Here is a 21408-nt window from a genome sequence, read left to right on the forward strand (position 1 = left end):
TCTTGTATCGCTATAGTGACCATCTAAGATCAAAAGGACTGGGTTCTCCTTAGAAGGATGTGTAAACCACATAAAATGGTCAAACCACATTGTAAATACTGGAATTTGTATCCATCCGGATACGTGACAGGCAGAATCGGAACCAGGTGGAGCATGCTCCATTAAAAGCGGAGAAGATTTTTTTCTTGGAAAAATGAAGTACGGGGGAACAAAGGCACCACCTGCACTCATGCAGCTTACAACTGTTATGAGAGATCCTCTCTCAGCTGATGTCATGCATCCAATTTGTCTTTTGCCTTTTGCAGCTAAGACTCTTGGCTGCCTACTTTGCACAATAGACACTCCTGTCTCATCCACGTTCCAAATCCTGTTTGGAGGAAATTTAAACTTTTCATACTCGTTTTCCAGTAAACTGTAAAACTTGTTTACGTTCTCCTCTTTTAAGAAATGCGCGCAACCAATCTCTTCCAGCACATTCCTTCGTTATAGAAAATGGATTCACAATATTGTTGCGCTTTGCTTTTTGAAAAGTAAGCGAGCAGACATCGCTACAAGCCCCCAAAATTTTGCCTCCATATCTTTTAAATATCTTACCAGTTCCAATTCGACGTCTCTGCTAAAGACCGGTCTCCGGCCTAATGGCGTAGCTAAAACATCATCGACTTTTTTATCACTACGAGCAGCTCTTTGCAAAGTTGCAAATGAAACACCGTACATTTTTTATGCCAACAATATTCCCATTTTTTCACCTCTAACAGTTTGGATTGCTTTTTTCATGTTTTCTGCATTCCATCTTACATCTTACGAATTTCCCCCTTTTTCGGCATGACCTATGGTTTTAATTTATGTTATTACTTCATTGTTTTTATTAAATAATGTTTTTAATGTGATATACTATATCACATTGAACAACTATTACCATATCACATTACCCAAACTAGAGCTTTTATGAATTAAGATTTTTTTCATGGTAATTAATTACATAAAAATATATAAATACTTGAAAAGTTGTTAAATATATGTACCAGTAACCAAATTAAAATATAAGAAGTTAAAAATTTACACAAATTTTGGAATTATCTTCTTTTGAAGAGCACGCTAAATTATTGACGACTGTGAAGCTGAAAATGTTTTTGCACACTGATGGTAATCTGAGCGCCGTGACTCATGAAAATATTCTTGTGCAGACGTGCATAGTTTAGAAAATACTTTGGTATATCACTTTACCAACCCATATCACAATACCCTAAATTATTCTAATAAAATGAAACAAAATTAAATTTTTTTTTCTTATTTTGCAAATTTCTAGCCGAGCCATATATCTTAATTTTAATTAAAACAATTTTTTTGCCAAACAAGAAATTTTATTTTTCTTATTCCGTGTTTTAATAATACATTAAAGCTACATTTTATAGGTTAGAAGAAGAATCAATTGCTGCTTCCGACACAGTGACTGAATTTGGCTTATTCATTTGTCGTACGCGTAACAAAACATTCATCAGATCTAAAATATCCGAGTCCTTTAAACTAATGCAACTTAATATTGTTTGTACAACTTTTAGGCGCTCAGCATCTTGTTTGCAATATTTAAGAATATCTGGGAGTTGTGAAAAAATATTTGTCCGACAAGACGTATTTATTTTTGATTTTTCACACACGTATTCTATAACTGAAGGTAAATTAAGCCTATCACATACGACCGAAGCAAGATTTTCTCTTATTGCATGATCTAAGAAATCTTTCGAATGATTTTCCGAAAGTGCTTCAAGAATGGTCTCCTTTATTTTCGAATCTTCGCTCATTCCTCTCGATATCAATTTGGCTATTGTGTCATAGCACTTCAACTTAGAATCTTTGTTACAATCAAAATATTTTTGCAATACTTCTTCAAAAGAATGCTTTTCGATTACGATTTCAAGTAAGTTGTTGGTAATCGCTAACTCTGATCTACCTTTCGATGTTTTATGATGACCACTGTTCGAAGGAAATTCTGGAACAAATTTTATAATGGTCTCGTTTTCTTCCGTGGAATGGCCCATACCACATACATTGTCCTCATCAAACTCTTCAGTGTTAATACCAGTATTTGTCGGTTGTCCTGGTGATTTGTTTGATTGTTGGATTGTAAATTTTTCAATCTCTATAATGCTATCTAATTTACTTCTTCGTTTAAGCGAATATTTATTTTCCAAACACTTTTCCACATTTGGTTGAAATTTATCCATATTCAGACATCTAAAACGATTTTTCTTTGGATTTTTTTTATCGCATAAACAAATTAATTATACAAACTTACCGTTTAGGTTTGGTTTTGTTCTCATCATTATGTTTTATATATTCCTTCGTAACTGACACCGGCGGATCATGAAAACTTACCCTCTTCTTTTTAAAAGCTGGGGATTCAAATGTGTTATCTTCAAGGCTTTCCCTACGAATATTTCGCTTCAAAATACTTGTTGAAGGGCTAGCGGATGGAGAAGGAAGTCTTTTAGTGAATGTTAAAATGTCTTTGTTATTGAGTGGTGTTGCTGTATTCTCGACGCCAACCATTTCCATATCCGAAACTGTACGATCTATGCTGTCAGTTTTACCTACAAATAATCTGGGCATGGGTGTTTGTGGTGATTGTACATCGATTTTTCTATTGCGTATCATGTTTATTAATTGTGCACCTCTTCCTGTGAGGTGTGCTGGTGGTTTAGGTCGTAATTTGGGACTGGTGTTATTATTTGTTAGTTTGCGATCAGGTGGTGATAACTAAATAAGAAAATATATTAGCTATAATGAAGTTAAATAAACGTTATTCGAATTTTATCAACTTACTAAGAGAGAGTTTTTTGTTAATGTTTTTTTAGGTGAAATTTCCTTAACTGTGTCCGCTCCATAACAAGGATTTGTCATTTCGGTAAAAGTTCCCTCTACGGTGTCCGTACGGTGATCTTGCTCCGCATCTCCTGATTGAATTTTTGATATATCCCCGGGTAAATTTTTTGGAGATTGCGCGCGACTCGCTTTTAAATAAAAGAATAAAATTTAGTTTATAAAAAAGTCATAAAAGTAGTATGTATATCTTTTGGAATTATAAATTGTTTTTTCTTTCTGTGATTGCTATTTGAGATAACGAAAGAAATTAAAAAAAAAGGAAAAACGCTAACTTCGATATGCAGGCGATATGAACAATTTCCCCAAAGGGTTTAATTTTACTTTGGACAATAATAACTGTTAAATTGCGGGAAGATATCTTGTCAAATAAGAAGGTTTCCCATACAAAGCCAGTTTTTATGACAGCTATATGCTATATTGGTCCGTTATCGGAGGTTTCGACAAATAACCAGCATCTTGGGTCTGCAAAATGTGTTACAATCTTCGTGGTAAACCTAATATACCCTGTTCTGGGTATAATTACAAAGGAGTGTTAAACTACGAAATCAATCATAAGAAAATATTTAGTTAATAAGTTTAGTATAGAAGAATTTTATATAGTTTGCTTTACACTTACTTGATTCATGATTTATTATATTCGTCACTTTTGGATTCGCATTTGTTGTTGTCAAAACTTCCACGCCAACTTCGGTGACCTGAAATAATGGAACTTATTATATACCATATTACTGATCAATACATTGTTTTTTCGACAACCTGATTTATAAACTCGTACCTTAAAAATATGTGTGTTCCTAACTTGCAATTCAGAATAATAATGCAATTTTGAAGGATATTTAATGACAACTTTACAAATTGGCTCAAAGCACAATCCAGCACAATACGTAAAACATGATCACGTTCAGTTAAACGTACTTATATGCACGTATTAAACGTACTTAAATATAAGTATGCTTGTAGTCATTAAATCAAAAAAAAGGTGCAATACAATTATATATGTATATAAATGAAAGACGTGTTAGTTACACCATTTATAACTCAAGATCGACTGAACGGACTTGGCTGAAAATTGGTGGGGAGGTAGTGTAGAACTAGGGTAAGGACATAGGCTTCTTTTCATGATATTAGAATCCAATACAACTCATAAAAACAAAAATTATATTTCAAATTATAAATATTTGTTAAAAAGTCATGTTTGTACGAATTATTTGAATACAGGGTGGCTGATGAAAGCCGCTACCAAAAAAAATTAAGTAACTTTTTTTCTATTTAATGAATCTGGTTAATTTTTATTTTTTTATTTTGCAGATTGACTTTTACATTTAACAAAAATGGATAACTGGGACACTGAAACAAAAATTTGGATTGTCCGCCGCTATCACGCGCTGGAGTCCGTTGTTTCGGTTCAAAGAGAGTATAGGCGCAGGTTTGGCGGCAATCCTCCGAGCAGATGGACCATAATGAGACTTGTAAACAATTTTGCAGAGCATGGGAGTCAACAAAAGACCTTACCATCGAAACCCTTCAGTTCGAACGGAATAAACAATCGCTGCTGTAGCTGCTGCCATACAAAACAATCCACGTGTTTCGACAAGAAGCTTATCTGCTCAAATGGGTGTAAGCAGATAGTCATTAGTCAATTATGCACAAAGATTTGGACTTATTCCCATATAAAATTCAAATGGCCGACAAACTGAACGCTGCAGACTTGCCGATTCGCTTGGAATTTTGCCAGAAAAGGCTTCAAATGGTGGAAGAGGATGGAAACATGAAACTGTCTTTTCATGTCTGACGAGGCCCATTTCGATTTAAATGGCAACATAAACAAACAAAATTGTCGAATATGGAATGCTTTCCAGCCCACAGATACTCCATGAGACGGAATTGCATCCACTTCGTGTCACAGTGTGGTGTGCAGTTTCATCACGCTGCATTGTCGGGCCCTACTTCTTCGAAGAAAACGGTCACACCGTTACGGTTACTGGAGACCGTTACTTCAGCATGTTGAGAGAGTTTTTCTATCCAGAATTACGCCGAATGAGAATTTCTTTCAACTCTGTGCGGTTTCAGCAAGATGATGCAGCTCCTCACATAGCCCAACCCAGAATTGCGACGAAAATTTCCCAATAAGCTGATATCCAAAAACTCCACATTCCGTTGGCCACCCAGGTCGCCTGACCTTACTGCACCTTACTTTTTCTTGTGGGTTATTGCAAACAGGAAGTCTACAAAGCAAAACCGACAAATTTGAATGAACTAAGGCAATCCATTCCAGAAACAATTGCGGCTATCCTGGCAGTAATGAACTACTTTTTGGTAAGATACCGCACATGCATCAACGAGTAGGGGGGCATTTAAATTCCATTATTTTTTAAACTAATTAAGCCATATTTAATAAAATTGAATGAGCTTTAACATGAATAAAAGAAAAATTAATTCCATACACTAAAAAAAAATTATTTGAGTTTCTTAATGTAGCAATATTCATCAGCCACCCTGTATATGGGTACAATTTTAAACAGATTCTTCGTCAAAAATAATACAATTGCTAAGTATTTGGAATAGTAGAAAAGAAAAATGCTGTGAATAATCTACTGCCTCAGTAATCAGTCATTGAGTATGTATTATACCACGTGCATCCCAAAATACTGATGTCATGTCCATTCCAACCGCCTTTTTCGTCTTTGCACGCCTGAGAACCGGTTCATCATGTGCAATCCACTAGAATGACTGCCGATTAGACTCCATTGGGAAATGATGGAGCTATGCTTCTATCAGACGTGGAAAAATACAGTAGTTCATAAATTCTCCCTTAGGAAAAAATCAATAGAACCATGCAAAAAAAGTGTATGTTGTTAAAATTATCTATATATTTTAATCAATTTATGTAGATTAATATTTCTACATTTTGTTTTCGAAAATGTTTTGAGTTTAGCAAAAAAGTGAAAGTTAATATTTGGCACACTGATTCTTTCACAGGATGATATTGTCAAGGCTATTAAGCCTTCTTTCAAGTTGGATCTGGATGGGCTGCCGTCTCTATTTATAAAAAATTGTTAATTACCATGGGTTTTGTCTCTGTGCGCTCCACTGTGTAAAATTTAGCGGTTTTTAGCGATTATTGCATGTCTGCATTCTCCGCTGGATTTCAGGTAGATTGTGTTTACACAGATTTCTCTAAAGCCTTTGGTAAGGTTTTTTCACACAAAGTCCCAATTAAAAAATTATCATCTTTAGGTTTTCAATCTTTGCAATGGATTAACTCATATTTGCACAATAGACGATGCGTTGTTAGTGTCGACGGAGTGCTGTTCATCAATGACATTCCCTGTTGCTTCTCTTTTAGTTTATGCAAATGACTTAAAAATTTTCGCAATAATCAAAAATTTTGAAGATGTATGCAAACTTCAATGTGATAGTTTTTATGATTGGTGAATCTAGATAAGTGTTCTCAGATCTCGTATGGGAGGGGACGTAGCATCTTACCTTCAAGCTACAATATTTCTAATTGTGTCCTAAAATGATAATAGATTTTCTTTCATTAATCATATCAACTATGTCCCTGTGCTTGGCTTTGTCCGTCGAAATGTTTCCAATTTATCCGGATTAATAGATCTTTCTTAAATTTGCAATCCGCCCCTTAAAGATTGTTGACCCAATACCATCGAATACATTTAGTTTATTGCTTTTGCATCTTAAATTACTGCCTTTCATTTATTTTCAATGTAGTTAATAGAGCTATTGACTATCCCTATTTATTAGCGAACATTATTTTCAATACTCCTCAGCGTTGTCTCAGATCTATTTCATTTTATTATAAAAAGAATACTAAATTTGCGGTTATGCTCGTCTCAAGCGTGCTATCCGTGCGTTTAACTCGATTTTCCAGAAAGTTCTTCCTGATTTTTCTCACTCTAGGGTTTCCTTTGAATACCCTTAATTGTTTTTTAGTTTAAGTTATCTATTTTTATAATTGTAATAAATAAATTATTAATAAAAAATGTACAACTTCTAATGTCTCACGAACCGGACAAGTGACAACTTTGTAAGATAATGGTTTATTTCGAACACAAATTCTTCTTAAATCGAATTTTGCATCACGCGTTGTTGATTGTTATATAAAATAGAGGAAAAAAGTTTAAATGGCTCCAATTGGAAAACAAACAAATACTAAAATTCGTTATAGTTATCTGTTTTATTGATCGGCCAGTTTTTATTGCAGTTATATGGAGGCCTGATATAGGTGATTTCGACAAATGAGCAGCTTCTTTGGGAGAAAAGGGCGTGTGCAAAATTTCATATCCATACCACAAAAACTGAGGAAGTACCATAATTTAAGTATATACATATATATAAACCAAACGCAACTCTTCATGATCATATTATATACAATATACTTTATTGAGATTGGAGGAAGTGGTTGAGGTTTTTTACCTACTAGACACACTATTTTAATACTCTCGCAACAAAGTTGCTAAAGAGAGTATTATAGTTTTGTTCACATAACGGTTGTAAGTCCTAAAACTAAAAGAGTCAGATATAGGGTTATATATACCAAAGTGATCAGGGTGACGAGTAGAGTTGAAATCCGGAAGTCTGTCTGTCCGTCCGTCCGTGCAAGCTGTAACTTGAGTAACAATTGAGATATCATGATGAAACTTGGTACACGTATTTCCTGGCTCCATAAGAAGGTTAAGTTCGAAGATGGGCAAAATCGGCCATTTGCCACGCCCATAAAATGGCGAAAACCGAAAACTTATAAAGTGTCATAACTAAGCCATAAATAAAGATATTAAAGTGAAATTTGGCACAAAGGATCGCATTAGGAAGGGGCATTTTTGGACGTAATTTTTTTGGAAATATGGGGGTGGCCTCCTACTAAGTTTTTTGTACATATCTCGGAAACTACTATAGTTATGTCAACCAAACTCTACAGAGTTGTTTCATTCAGGCATTTCCATATACAGTTCAAATCGGAAGAAATCGAATAATAACCACGCCCACCTCCCATACAAAGGTTATGTTGAAAATCACTAAAAGTGAGCTAACCGACTAACAAAAAATGTCAGAAATACTAAATTTTACGGAAGAAATATCACAAAGAAGCTGCACCCAGACTTTCTTTAAAAATTTAAAATGGGCGTGGCGTCGCCCACTTATGGACCAAAAACCATATCTCAGGAACTACTCGACCGATTTCAATGAAATTCGGTACATAATAGTTTCTTAACACCCTGATGTCATGTACGAAATATGGGTTAAATCGGTTCACAACCACGCCAATATAACGCTATTTTGAATTCCATCTGATGCCTTCTCTATATAATATATACATTAGGAACCAATGATGATAGCGGAATAAAACTTTATACAAATACATTATTTGATGCGAGAATATAAAATATTCGGTGACTGAACTTAGCCCTTCCTTACTTGTTTTTATTTAAAACACTGACTTGTATCGGAAAGACAGACTACTTTTCAAAATTTTTATTTCATCTACCTGCCATTTAGTAACAGCTGATGTGAAAAACAGTACAAGTGCACGTTCAATTAATTCAAGACATTAAATAAAGTTTTGTAAAAACTAATGTTTAATCTGTATAAAGACTCTCCCGTATCTACATAGATAAGACGGTACGAAGGTAATACAGGTACGATAATTAGAAGTGTTTCGAACTATTTTAACAATGCTGCCGTTTGGTCATATTAAGGAGTCAGTAAGGTAATTTTTTTTACATATCCTGTTCCCTTACACGCTTAGAATTAATGTAGAAACTCACTTTACCATTGGAAGGTTTCGAAAAAGGCCCAAAAATAATAATACCGCTCGACGTTCGGAGCGCGCGAAGTGCACACCTAAAACTTTAACCTTTTTTTCTCAAAACACACTTATTTAAACTGGCGGACATGATTAAGGTCGATCTACTCAACCGATTTGCTTAATTTTTTTTTTTTAATGTTCACAAAATGCTGGGAAAAATTTAAAAAAAAAATAAAATTAATTACCTTTTTATTTAATAATATTTTTTCATCACTCTAGTAGGGACGATAACCATTCGCGTCCTTTTTAGGAATAAATTTGGTTTTTGTGTTCCAGATATTTAAAACATGAGAAATCGTGTCCGCCAGTGAAAAAACGCATCTCATTCACCTAGCTATTTCTCTGACAGATGTCCTAAAAAAACCTAAAAAAATTTGTTTATACACTCAACGATATACCTCAAGATATGTAAAAAAATTCTTTGTAGAATAAAAATTTCTATGAAAAAAGGCAAAAACAAAACAGGCTAGATTACGCTGTAAAGAGTTCAATTAATTTTTCGACAAAAATTAATAACAGACCCTTTTTTAGTAATAACCTCGTGGTTTACTTTTTAAAATAAAATAAAAATCGATTATTTTAACAAATCTGTGTTTTATATATGTATATTATTTTTAATACTTTAATTAGCATATTCTTATAACGACAGACGTTTTCTCTGGTTGCAAAAGCCCGGCAGACGGTAAAATATTACTTACGGTGGATGTAACTACGGTCATTAATAGGTTTAATGTACATAATTTCCAAACCACTTTAGCGAAATCGACCAAACTTTATCAGAACAAATATGTTTACCATTCCCTACGAAATTGTAAAAATAGTTGTAATCGGATTATAAGCCCACCCACTCTCCAATAACGGTTATGTTGAAAACTACTTAAAGCGCTATACCTCAATAAATTAAATTTTTAACGCAAAATTATATAAAAAGAGCTTTATTAATATTGGACAGCGGGCGAAACTCTGCCCATATTTCGGTGAAAACCGAACCAAATTCAGTGTATGACATTTATGTGATATTCTTATGTAACAGAGCGGAAATGGACGAAATCGGACTAAGGCAACGCCTATTTTCCATATAACAATTTTAAATTCCATCTGAAATATCCGGATCCCTGCTAAAATATCTGGAGTTAAGTCAGCGCTTCCAAAGTTCAAAAAGCATTTTTTGTGATTCAACATTTTTTTTTAACAAAGTAAAAAAAGAGATTTTTTTCATTTATTCGAAAATGCAGTGTTCAAATCACATACTGTAAAACACAATCAAGCTTTCAATGATTCACCGAGTTGCCTTTGAGTTTGTGGTGTGAAGAAGCCTTTCATGGTTTCTGAACAGTAATCATTTAAATATGAGACAATTTTTTAAGCATATTACCAAGCATTGTTATTACGATGTCTGAGATACTGTAAATATTTTACTATTTGCTTCTTCGTGCAAACTCAACTCCTTAGAGAAATCTGTTGGAGTCACCTGTTCAGCTCCCGAAATTATGGTATAATATACTGTATTTGAACAAACATCGATTCTTTGTAAAGGATATTTCGTGAATATTTATAAAAAAAATTTTTTAAAATATTTCCTTTGGCACATCTTTCATAAAATTTTTCGAATTTGAGAAATTCCTGCATCGTGCGAGATGAGTAGGATCACCTCCTTGGATCACCAAAAAAATGTGTACAAATGAGATTAAAAAAAGTCATAATTTTATCTATTATGGTCTCTGCAAAAAAAAAACAAAAAAAAACAATTCCGAAAAAGCAGCTTTTCGGGCCGACAAGGAAGATATCGCCTTAATGCCGACAATGTGTAAAATTGGTTAACGGGTTAAGTCGGAAGGCATACTCGGCTCCTCCCAACCGGTGGGAGTGGTGCAGGATTGCTCTGCTCTTTCGCTACAGTACATCGAAAAAAGGGTAGTCGGAAACAGCGTTGAGGACGCTAGTTGGATACTCAATATCACCAGCGATGATTAGTCTTACAAATTCATCCGGCAGCAGGGATTCAGGCTGAACTTTATATTCAACGCCGTAGTTGAGGCCTGTAAACCTTAAGCTTCGGCGGATTACAACCAAAAGGAGCAGATGCTAATGGACGAGCAACTCACTCATTTCGGCATCAACACAGTCGAGCAGGTCGTTATTGTCACTATCATAGTCCCCCAGCTGACAGAAGGTAGAATTTGCTCGCGGTGACGTACGCCTGTCGTAAGAGGCGACTAAAATCCATATGTACTGTGTCTGTATTTTAGACTATAATACTCAGCGTAATGGAAAGACATTTGAAGCTAAAGTGACAAATGTCATCATTCATTGGGCTGTTGGGTGGTCAACTGGTAGTAGCAAAAGCTACAAGACCGGAGACTGGTACCACGGGGAGCAGTTAGCCCGAGTTTACTCTAATCTGCTGATTGGTTTTGGCCCTTTGTGGAGATTCGTAATAGGTAAGAGTGGAAAAATTCAATCCAGTATGGAGTCGCACTCCGGTCGGTTTGGTATCGGCATCGAGCACGACCAAGGTAGAAAAGTTGTCCCTTCCAACTAGACCAATTGGAACCAAAAAAGAGGTGTGAAAAGCATTTATTATTTGGAGCACTGATCAAGGCATTGTATTGATCTATGTGCTTTTTAAAATCACAGTGAGATAAGGCCGTCGTCATCTGGTACTCACGTAAAAAACGACTGTTGTCACAATGGCAGTAGAACAAAATGAGTATCCTAGCTTGCAGGAAGGACTGCTGCCCTTCGCAAAGGAGCTCCTGGACGGGCTGAAGGGGGCAGGATGGTGAGGACAGTGGATACGAAGACCTGTCACTCATAGAACCAATCCTGTTATCTCCAATACCCTCATAGAAGTTGGCCAGGTGAACCTACACCATGCGACTGCTGAGGCAATCAGTTCACAGGGTTCTCAACAAAGTCACTTGCACGGACAACTGGGAGGAATACAGGAATATATCTCCTAACAACCTAAAATTAAGTTTGCGAAGACGAATAGTTTCACTAAATTCTGTGCAATGTCTAGATCTCTTCCGAGCTTGAGGTCCCAACACTTGACGTCTCAATAAATAAAGGCTTTAGGGGAAGACATACCAATGGCCCCATCTTCCCAGAGACGTCGTTACGAAGAGGGTAAACTTTACAAAGAAGTTTAGAGTGACTATCGGCAGTAAGGCGGAGTGAAGTGATTGCAATGTCGACCTACTACTGAGGGACAGTACAATTCAGTAGTAGACTGACGGCTCGAAAACACCGAAATGCATTGGAGCAAGCATTGCGGGACCGCATACTAATGGAATGTTTTCCGAGCATTTTTCAAGCAGAAGTTTCTGCTATAAGTCATATAATCAGTGTGAAAAAATCAATTATAATCGCAACATGCTCAACGATAGTCAAGGCGCACTAAAACCAATCTCTGCGGACGAGATCAAATCGCTATCGGTGCAAGAGTGTTCAGAACGGCTAAACAGTCCATCATAGATAGGGAGGGGTATTTTCAAGCGCCATGCTAAGTTGCTAATGGGTACTTACAACCTTAGAAGGTTTAAATATGTAATCAATAAATATGTAATCAATAGGGACATGCTCAGGCTACTTGTCGCTTTTTACGCTGACCATTGTAAGCACTTCCGTAACATGTGCAGTTCTTGTGCAAATTGCCTGTTTTGCGACATGGAGCTTGAAACTTCAGAACAAGAAGGTGAAATTTCAGTCTGCTAATAGTATTCAAGAAAAAATTATAGTTTGCACTGGAAAATAACTTTCAAAATACTATACTCATAAAATACTTAGAATTGGGGCTAGTCAGAGTGCTAGTTATGTTGCCTGTTTGAGCTCCTGGGAACCGTAGAGGTCCTCTGTTGGCCACTCGAGGTGAGTGGCGGCGCAGCGCGCGAACTGTGTGCAGATTGCACAGCCGCACAACCGTAAGGGCTAGCGTCGCAGTATTGCGTAGCCAACATGGGGCCACGTAACGCGTGGTCCACTCCCTATGAGTCTTAAGGCCTGAGCAGGTCTTAAGATGGCTCCATCCATTGCATGTATTGCACCTGACCGAGGTGGAGTTTGGATGGAGCTTCTTTGCGTAAACGCAGCAGAAAATTTCCTCCGGGAACGAGTTGGACTCAATGCCAGCACGAGCCAGGAGGATACGGAGCAACCCTGCTGCAAGGCGTTGCTCCAATGACGGCACCCACAAATTAAAACTCACCGATCCAAACGGGGTTAGATCGCGAAAAAAAAAAAACAGCTCTTGGTCGGATGAAATCCGAGTCAATTCCGGAATTGTAACATTACAATTTAATCGTCGCAACTGGTGTGTTTCAGAGATATGCAACGGACTCACAATTTCAGTGCACACTCGAACACTTACCCAAAACCGGCTATCGCTTTCTTTGAACGAGCAGAAGGATTGCTCGTTAGCGACTGTGCGCAGACGAAAGTGTTGATCACAACGCTCGAGTGTCGTTCATACGTGTTTGTTTTGGTTCGGGTGTTTTGCGGATCAATATGTTCGAGTGTCCCGAGTTTAGGCTCGAGTGTGCAAAGCATTTTTTGTTTATGTGTAATCGTCAGTACAGTTGATTAATTTGCTTTGTGAGTGTTAAGAATTTTATATGATACGTATTACAAAGTTTTGGTTTCAATGTGCAAAGATTTTGAAACTGTATTCAATAAATTACAACTTTGCAGTTCTCCATCGCTGTGCTACGTTCTTCCGTCCATTTTAAAAATAAAAAACATTTGTGAATTTAATAATGGTGATATAGCCGCAATTTCAGTCTTAAAAGAGAACATAAGAAAAAAAATTAGGAAATATGGGTTGTCAATTTAAGTATATGGCATAAGGTTGCAACTTTTTTATACCCACCTGCTATAAATATGCAGCCAAATGATTTGGATGATATAAAAATTTTTTGCATCTCTCAAATTCAAAATAATGCAATATCAGCACCAACTTCAGCAACATCTGCGGGAAACGATTCCTTAAGCCCAACCGCCCAACCGCCCTCTCACCTACTTTGACAACGCATTTTTCTTTCAATGAAAGTAACCAAATAGATCAAAGCCATTCTTCTTCTTTATGTTCAAAAACTGGAGGCGATACATTCTTTTTCACTTATTTGGTTAAACGAACAGCCCCACAAGGCACAGAAAAGCCTGAAGATGAAGTTGAGAGATATAGCAGAGAAGAGGTAGAGATGACTGAAAATTTTAATTTGATGGAGTGGTAGCAAAGTAATCAGGGTAAATACCCCCATTTATCAAAGTTTGCATTACATATTCATGCAATCTTTCTTTCTTTTCTTTCTTTTTATTTAGCTGTCAACTTAATTACTGAAAAACGTAACAGAAGAGCGCCAGGCTCTGTTGACAGAGTTGGGAGTTATAAAGTATGCGTGCAATGATAGTTTCATAAAAATATTTTTCTTTTTTTATATTTAATTTCAAGAGTGATAAAAAGTATAGAATGCGTTTTTTTTTTTAATGATTTTATATCTAGTGAAATATCATTTGTTTATGCGAAGTCTGATTTAATAAAAGTATATTGAAGAATGAAAACAGAAGTTTTTATAATTATATAAGCATATTTGTCGCCAAGAGGTTTGGCGGGACAGGTTATTGAAAACGTGGTCAATGCCCCCAAAAGTGGGACGTATGGGCATCCTACTCTAGRTTGGATATTTTCATTCATTTAACCAGTATTATATTCTGCTATAATTCAGGATCACGATCGCGCAAACAAACAAAGAGTGTGAAACTTTGCGCTATACACTTCAGAACTCAAACGCATTTTATACGGACATTCATCTTAAAATTATTTAAGTTTCGTATGACACTTTAGCAAGCTTAGGCAGCTAAGATATATACATTTATATATTTACATACATACTCCTTGCGCTCGCAATGATTCTTTCTACATATTAGCAGGTAGGTTAAGTGCAGGAAGTAGGTATGCCTACATACAGCTTGAATATTATGTGCGATCATATAGTAAAAAAACTACTATGATGAAACTGCAGCTGCACTCAAAATTAGCTGTTTTGAAAAACCCAAATGAGTGTGCAGTTGCAGTTTCGCCACAATTCCCAGAAATTTGCAGAATTTGAAGTGGCGCAAATATATGTAAAGGGTCGTAGCAAGCGCAATGATTATTTAAGTAACGGCAGAAAAAAAAAAACGGCCGTTACAACAACAACAACATTATTTAAGTAAGTATGAATGTATACCTACACTAGCCACTCCCTTTATGAATTGGTTTTTCCCAAAACACAAAATGCAGTTGCAGTCTAGTCACACTGCTTGGAAACACACGTATGCAAGTAAAAAAGCAACTATCATTATTCTTCTCTTATTCTTAACTGGGTCTTATGTTATGGTTATGGAAATATATTTTTAATTTAAAAATGCGTCATTCCTTTGATACATGCATACATATAGTTTAAATGMTGTATTTCAATAATATTGACTGTTAAAGTGTATACAACATTAATAATTTCTCATATTTTTGCKCAGAAAAATGTGATACACTTCTTCTACACCCGTGTTCTGTCCGAGTATCCGTGGCAATAGTTGAACACATTTCGGGTTAACTGCGGGTTTCGAGTGTGGGCACTCGCTTGTGATCGTTTTGAAGCGAGTATGATCAAACAGACTCGAACACACAGAAAGCAGCTGCCGGGTGTGCCACTTGGTCGAACCCATTGCTGCCGAATGTGGCGCTCGCTCGTGCTCGATTTTTAATGAGGATGATCGAACAGGTTCGAACACACGAAATGCAGCTCTATGGTGTGTTTCCCCACTTTTGGAAAAAAATTAAACGTCATTTGTATTCAAAAAATTTTAATATGATGACTACAAAAATTACCGTCCTACCTCGTTTTAATCATGTTTAAGCAAACTGTTGGAAAAAATAATATCAAAACGAATACAATATTTTTTATTTCAAAACAAACTAATTATTTAAATAATAAACAAACTGCTAGGTCAGACACGGTAGAGGCAACAATTTACCTAGACCACTTTTTAGCTAGTAATTTATCAACTTAAAATCACTGCTCTGTTATAAGTGTTGATTTTACAAAAGTCTTCGAGCGTATAGGTGTTTACTCTATACTCAATCAACTTGATCAATGGAAAGTTGGTTCGAAAATCTACAACTATACAAAAGCATTTTTATCAAATAGAACATTTTGCGGTCAACGTAAACCGATATAAATCAAACTTAAAATTAGAAAATGGGATGGCGTTATTTCTAATCGCCTTTGAAAAAATAAATCCTTTAATGGAAAAAGTTAATAACATATCCCACTATTTATATGCAGATGTCCTCTATTTTATTTCAAAGATTAACGATGTAAACACTTACAATAATGATTTGAAAAACTTGTCTAGTTTATTTACAAATTGGTCATTAACATCGGGTGCATCTATTAATTTTGAAAAGTGTAAGCGCCTACATATGTATATGTAAGAAGCGGAAATGCAATATTCCAGATCCAGTGTTTTACAATCATATCATAGAAAGTGTACCCTAGGAATAACCTTCGATCAAAAATTCACTTGGAAATACCAAATGGAAGAGCGAATAAATATACTCGAAATCATATTAAATATTATGAAAGCCCCGATACTGGCAAAGAACATGGCGGCACGCATAATTAGTCTCGCGTTTCGAACTCCAATTGCAAACATACTCTGAACTGAAACTCCCTACTATTGAAGACTGCATTTTTAAATCAACTGGGCATAAAATATATAACGATATACAAAACTCCGATAACATCCTGTAAACAGACTTCAAGGCTCTAGCTCACTCGAAAAAACTCAGAGGTACAAAGATGTATAAGTGAAACTTTAAATGCGTTTTTCTCGAAACGGTATTTTCCAAAATTGCTAACATAATAACTCAACGAGAAATCGACCGATCGATTTCCAATTAAAACTATGTATTGTTGAATACATTTACTTACGGTCTTTTGGATTGGTTGAAAATTGTCTTTTTGACATTAAAAAATTACAATTTTTACGAAAAAAAAACGAAATGATTTTTTCAAAAATTACGCCATTTTGTTAATTTTTGATATTTTTCAAAAGAAAGTAGGTCATTGTATGGGAAATATCTTTAAGTATATCACTTTAAGGCAACTACATGTAAAAATGGAAGTAGAACTGGCTGTTGTTGTTGTTGTAACGGCAGAATTCCACCGAGTTGACAGTCCTTGGCCGGATAAAACTCCGGGTCCGTTCCGGTTTTCGTAGACCCGACTGTCATGGGAACGGCAAAAGAACTGGCTAATTTGGTACTGTGATGGTGCAAAGACAGTTGAAAACACTTTTGCTATTACATCTAAAAAAAACTAATCAAAAATAGACTTTACCTAGCTCCACGGCTAGGCATAGAACCAACATCCATAAACGCTTTAAAATCGACGAATATTAGAAAGAGACCTGCGAGGCAAAAAACGGTAACAGGTAACAAAAACGCCAATCAATTAGCAAAAGACGCACACACCTCATCCTACTTTTTAAATCAGTAACTGCACAGAAAAAGATATAAAAAGGTGTTTCGCAAACTTCATTAAAAAACGTGTCTCAAATTATGAGAATAAAATTAATGCTCATTATAATATTACGCATCAGTTATATTAACAACATGGCAGCAAATCGAATTATAAGACAAAACGCCAGCAATGTGTTATGATGAGACTTAAACTTGGCCATATTAAACTAACGCACGAATATCTACATTCAAAAGAATCACCACCACTTTGCATGAACTATAATGACACCCTAACCATGCAACACCTAATAAACTGCTACGACACATCGCAAAATGTTGATTTGCATACCGCTATAGCAACACTGGATTACGAAAATATAAGCAAACATCTACGTCCCATACTATTAAAATTAATTTAGAGTTGGAATGTACACATAAAAAAATAATATATCTCTATATAAAATGGGACGAAGGCATAATCAGCCAGTTTCTCTTTGTTTTCCTAGTATGTCCGTAAATTTATTTAGAGGTCATATTAAAACAAATAAATAAATATTACTTCATTACTACTGTTTCATTTTATCAAGTTTACAACAAAAATAATATATTCATGCTTTATAAATTAACACTTACATGCTTCTTGTTGAGTTCGTTCACTTCAATTTGTTGAGGAGCCGATGAATTAACTTTTTCAATAACTTTTGCAATGTTCCGATCAATACTTTTATCCGTCGTGCTGTTAACAAGATTTTCAAAAAAATCTGTGTTCTTGTTGCTTGATTCCGCCAAAAATACTGAATCAATATTTTGATGCTTTGGATCGGAATTAGAATTAGGTACTCTCAAAAAATTGTTTTCAGTGGATTGCTTTTGCCGTATATAGGGGTCTTCTATAACAATTTCGTTTTGGTCCTCTTTAGCTATAACTATTTTTTTAGGTGTCCAAGGTTTTATTAAGGAATCCTGCGATTGACTCATATCGTTATATAGTGCTGGTATGTTTGTTTTTTCTGTTATACGCTCCTTTTGTCTATCTGTTAGTTTTTCCGGCTTAAGGCTCCATACCGACGGTATGATGACATAGACGTCATCTTTAAATAATTCTAAAACCTGAGTTGCGAAATTTTTACCCAGGCAAGCACGAGTAATATTTATAACAGAATGCTTCCACTCTTCATAAAACTTTGAATCTACACCGTCTTTTGAAGACTTGTTTATAGCTTCTTTAAGTGTACATTTAATTGACTCTATCAGAGAACTGTTTTCAGGTAATTTAAAACTGTGGAGAACACATCGGAAAATTTTAAGCAGTTTCTCTTTTTCTCTTTTTGTTACTTGTTTTTTAAACAATTTTTGTAGGAGAGCAAATAATTGTTCGAAGTGTATCGAATAGTTGTTGCAGTCATGTTTGATCATTTCATCTGCATACGCATTAATAAGATTGATAAAAACTTCACATTCATAACCAGAATCTAAAATTGAGTTTAGAACTTTTGCTATTTCATTCAAATGTTGTGATCTAGCAGTGGTGTTTTCTGAAAGTTGTAACAGATCATGCCAGAGCATATAGAACTTTTCATCAAAAATAGAATTGTTGCGATGTCCAGTAAATTCAATAACCATGCGTAATGGCCATAAACTCCAGGACATTAATGAATGAACGAACTCTTGTGCTGTACGACCAAACGAATTACTTCTTAACAAATTTACCATTTCCGAAGATATATTACGCCATATAAAAAATTTTACTTCAAAATACTCAAAACCTTCATCATTTGGTGTATTGGTGAAATATTCAGCTACAATCTCCACAGCACGCCAACAAAGTTGTTTTGGAATAAATGCTTCTAAATTAGATATTTTAGCAGCGCACTGCTGAATAACATTAGGAAGAAGATAATCTCTTCCAGTTGTTAAAAATTTTACTAAAACTTGTATAATTTTAATGTAATTTTCACAATCCAGAATAGAGCGTGATAAACGAAGTCCTTCAGATGCAATTACATTAGCTGCTATTGTTATGGGACGACTGCTTTTTGCAATCATTTGTATTAAACCGAGACAATAATACTCATATGATACAGACATATCGTTATTAATCATTATGCGAGTTGCACTTTTGGTCAATATAATTAGCAGTCGTTGTTCAATATCACTACGTTTTTCACTTTCGATAAGCAAATTTGAGGCTTCCAAAATAGCATAAAATATTGATTTCCAATGTTTTTCCACAATACCTGAAGTTATCAATGTCGTATCTTGACACATGAATTCTAACTCGTATTCCCGCAATAGCCTTTGTATAAATTCATCCTGCTGCTTGCTCACTATGACTACCAGGCATGTCAAAGCGAAATCTCGAACAGAAATGTATTGTTGAGCTATTCCTAGAGTACTTTTTGAATGTGACCCGAAGCAAAATATTAAAAATGGTTCTACAACATTTTCGTAGTTGTCCTCACTTTGCGCACCTAAACAAGTTATCAAATACCACCAAATGCGTAATTTTACAGCAGCGACATATGGAGTTTTCGACTGGGATGATTTTAGAGGAATGCACACAAGTTTTAAACGTTTGGGCGATGATAATTGATTGTGATTAGCAAAGATTTGAATAAGTAGATGCCAACACGTAAACGATTCTGCTCTTACTGAATTATCTGGACTACGAAATCCAAGTTCGACAATGGATAGAAACAAATTTATAGTGCTAGCACTTTTCAAGATTTCGCGATCCAACAGACGAACAAGTATACACCAAATTCGATGCCAATATTGATTTCGGTCCTCTCTAAGCTGGTGCAAACGAGATGCAAATTCCTTCACAATTACATTTTTTAAATTATTCCAACAACTATGATTTGGAATGTTGCCAATATCTAAAGTTAATAAACCTTGTTCCAAAGCTGATACTGCACTGCCCTGTACAACCGAGTCGTCATCAAAAGTTAGTGGAAGTATATCTTCCACCCAAAAACGTAGTAATTCATCACCAGATAAAATCTTTCCAATTACCGAGGGAGGTGTGCTTTTACTCGTGTTAGCGAGCAAATCCAACATCTGTAAATTTAATATACTAATGTTCGCAAAAATTAACAAATATTATAATTATATACTTACGTTACAATACAAGTGCGTTTGATTATTTTTTAGTATTTCTTTCGAGGAATTATACACCTCATAAAACCCTCGACCTAAATTAGAATCCATTATCAAAGGCTATGTTATTGTCAATAGACGTTTTCATACATAAGCTTATTATATGCGCGCCAAACCGTCAGCAGATATGTTAAATAGGTTTAGTGAGTGATGCCAAGTCAAATACAAATCAGGGATACCATGATTCCGTTTATTCATATTCTTTAGGATTAGGATGTTTCGTTGTAAACAATTCTTAATATTGTTTTGAGTTAATACATCCCATAATAAAGCTTTATTTGTATTGTGTTATATCAGAATGACGAATCGATTTTGTTCTTACATTCGTGATGACACAGTATTTTGGTCGATGGTCGACGCTGAGAGTGAAAATTCATATAGAAAACCCTTGAAACAGTTACAATGGCTCACAGTTCTCTGCATAACAGGCATTCTAAGAAACACTCCAACGCTTGCTCTACAAAGGTTACTACACCTACAATAAACGACATTACAGCTCTGCTGTAAGAATGGCGACGTTACGTAAATTCTTTACAAAGATTTTCGGGTATAGCTCTATAAGAATGGGGTTGCTGGATGAAATTTGGGACAGAAGGTTTCAAGTCACAATCAAAAGGATTATGGCGCAGAAGGACGTGACTTCAGCAAAGCTTGCAACATTAACACTGTTGGAGTGGGCACCGAAATTCATTACTAGGAAATGGATTCTAGGCGGTCCTTCAAACTTCTAGAACACTACAGTATCTTTCAGGCAGAAGTCTTCGAAGATTAACTCTCTGCAGTTACTAAATCAAATGCAATGCCCCGAAGAAAAAAAATAAATAACCTTCAAAATAATAAAGTGATTTGCCGAAGGCCGCTAACGCAGAAAGAAGTACTACGCGAAAGTACTTCAGTCACCCGGATATTGGCTCGACCATGGTTACTTTTTAGATCTCGGCCGAAGGTCGCCAACGCAGAAAGAAGTACTACACGAAAGTACTTTAGTCACCCCCGGTATTGGCTCGACCATGGTTATTTTTTAGAACGCAGAAAAAAGTAC

General features: G+C 35.5%; 1 protein-coding gene across 1 annotated transcript; it reads right to left on the reverse strand.

Annotated features, from left to right (window-relative positions):
* Positions 1-1324: 1324 nt before the first annotated feature.
* Positions 1325-20480, reverse strand: LOC108973178. Its single transcript, XM_018940246.1, has 6 exons — positions 20328-20480; positions 17841-20267; positions 3500-3578; positions 2824-3011; positions 2297-2757; positions 1325-2235 (listed from the first exon to the last, which is right to left on the reverse strand). Exons 1-6 carry the CDS (start codon positions 20415-20417, stop codon positions 1410-1412), a joined length of 4071 nt encoding a protein of 1356 aa, XP_018795791.1. The 5' UTR covers positions 20418-20480; the 3' UTR covers positions 1325-1409.
* Positions 20481-21408: the final 928 nt, after the last annotated feature.

Source organism: Bactrocera latifrons, unplaced genomic scaffold (genome assembly GCF_001853355.1).
Source record: "Bactrocera latifrons isolate USDA-ARS-PBARC rearing strain unplaced genomic scaffold, ASM185335v1 scaffold_465, whole genome shotgun sequence".
NCBI classification, from domain to species: domain Eukaryota; kingdom Metazoa; phylum Arthropoda; class Insecta; order Diptera; family Tephritidae; genus Bactrocera; species Bactrocera latifrons.

Excerpts from the sequence above, each read along its gene's own strand:
- LOC108973178 (XM_018940246.1), bottom strand. The coding sequence starts at position 20,417 with ATGGATTCTAATTTAGGTCGAGGGTTTTATGAGGTGTATAATTCCTCG. Across the intron at positions 2,758-2,823 it reads TAACAAAAAACTCTCTCTTA|TTATCACCACCTGATCGCAA; the intron begins GTAAGTTGATAA and ends TTTCTTATTTAG. Across the intron at positions 2,236-2,296 it reads AACAAAACCAAACCTAAACG|ATGTCTGAATATGGATAAAT; the intron begins GTAAGTTTGTAT and ends AAATCGTTTTAG.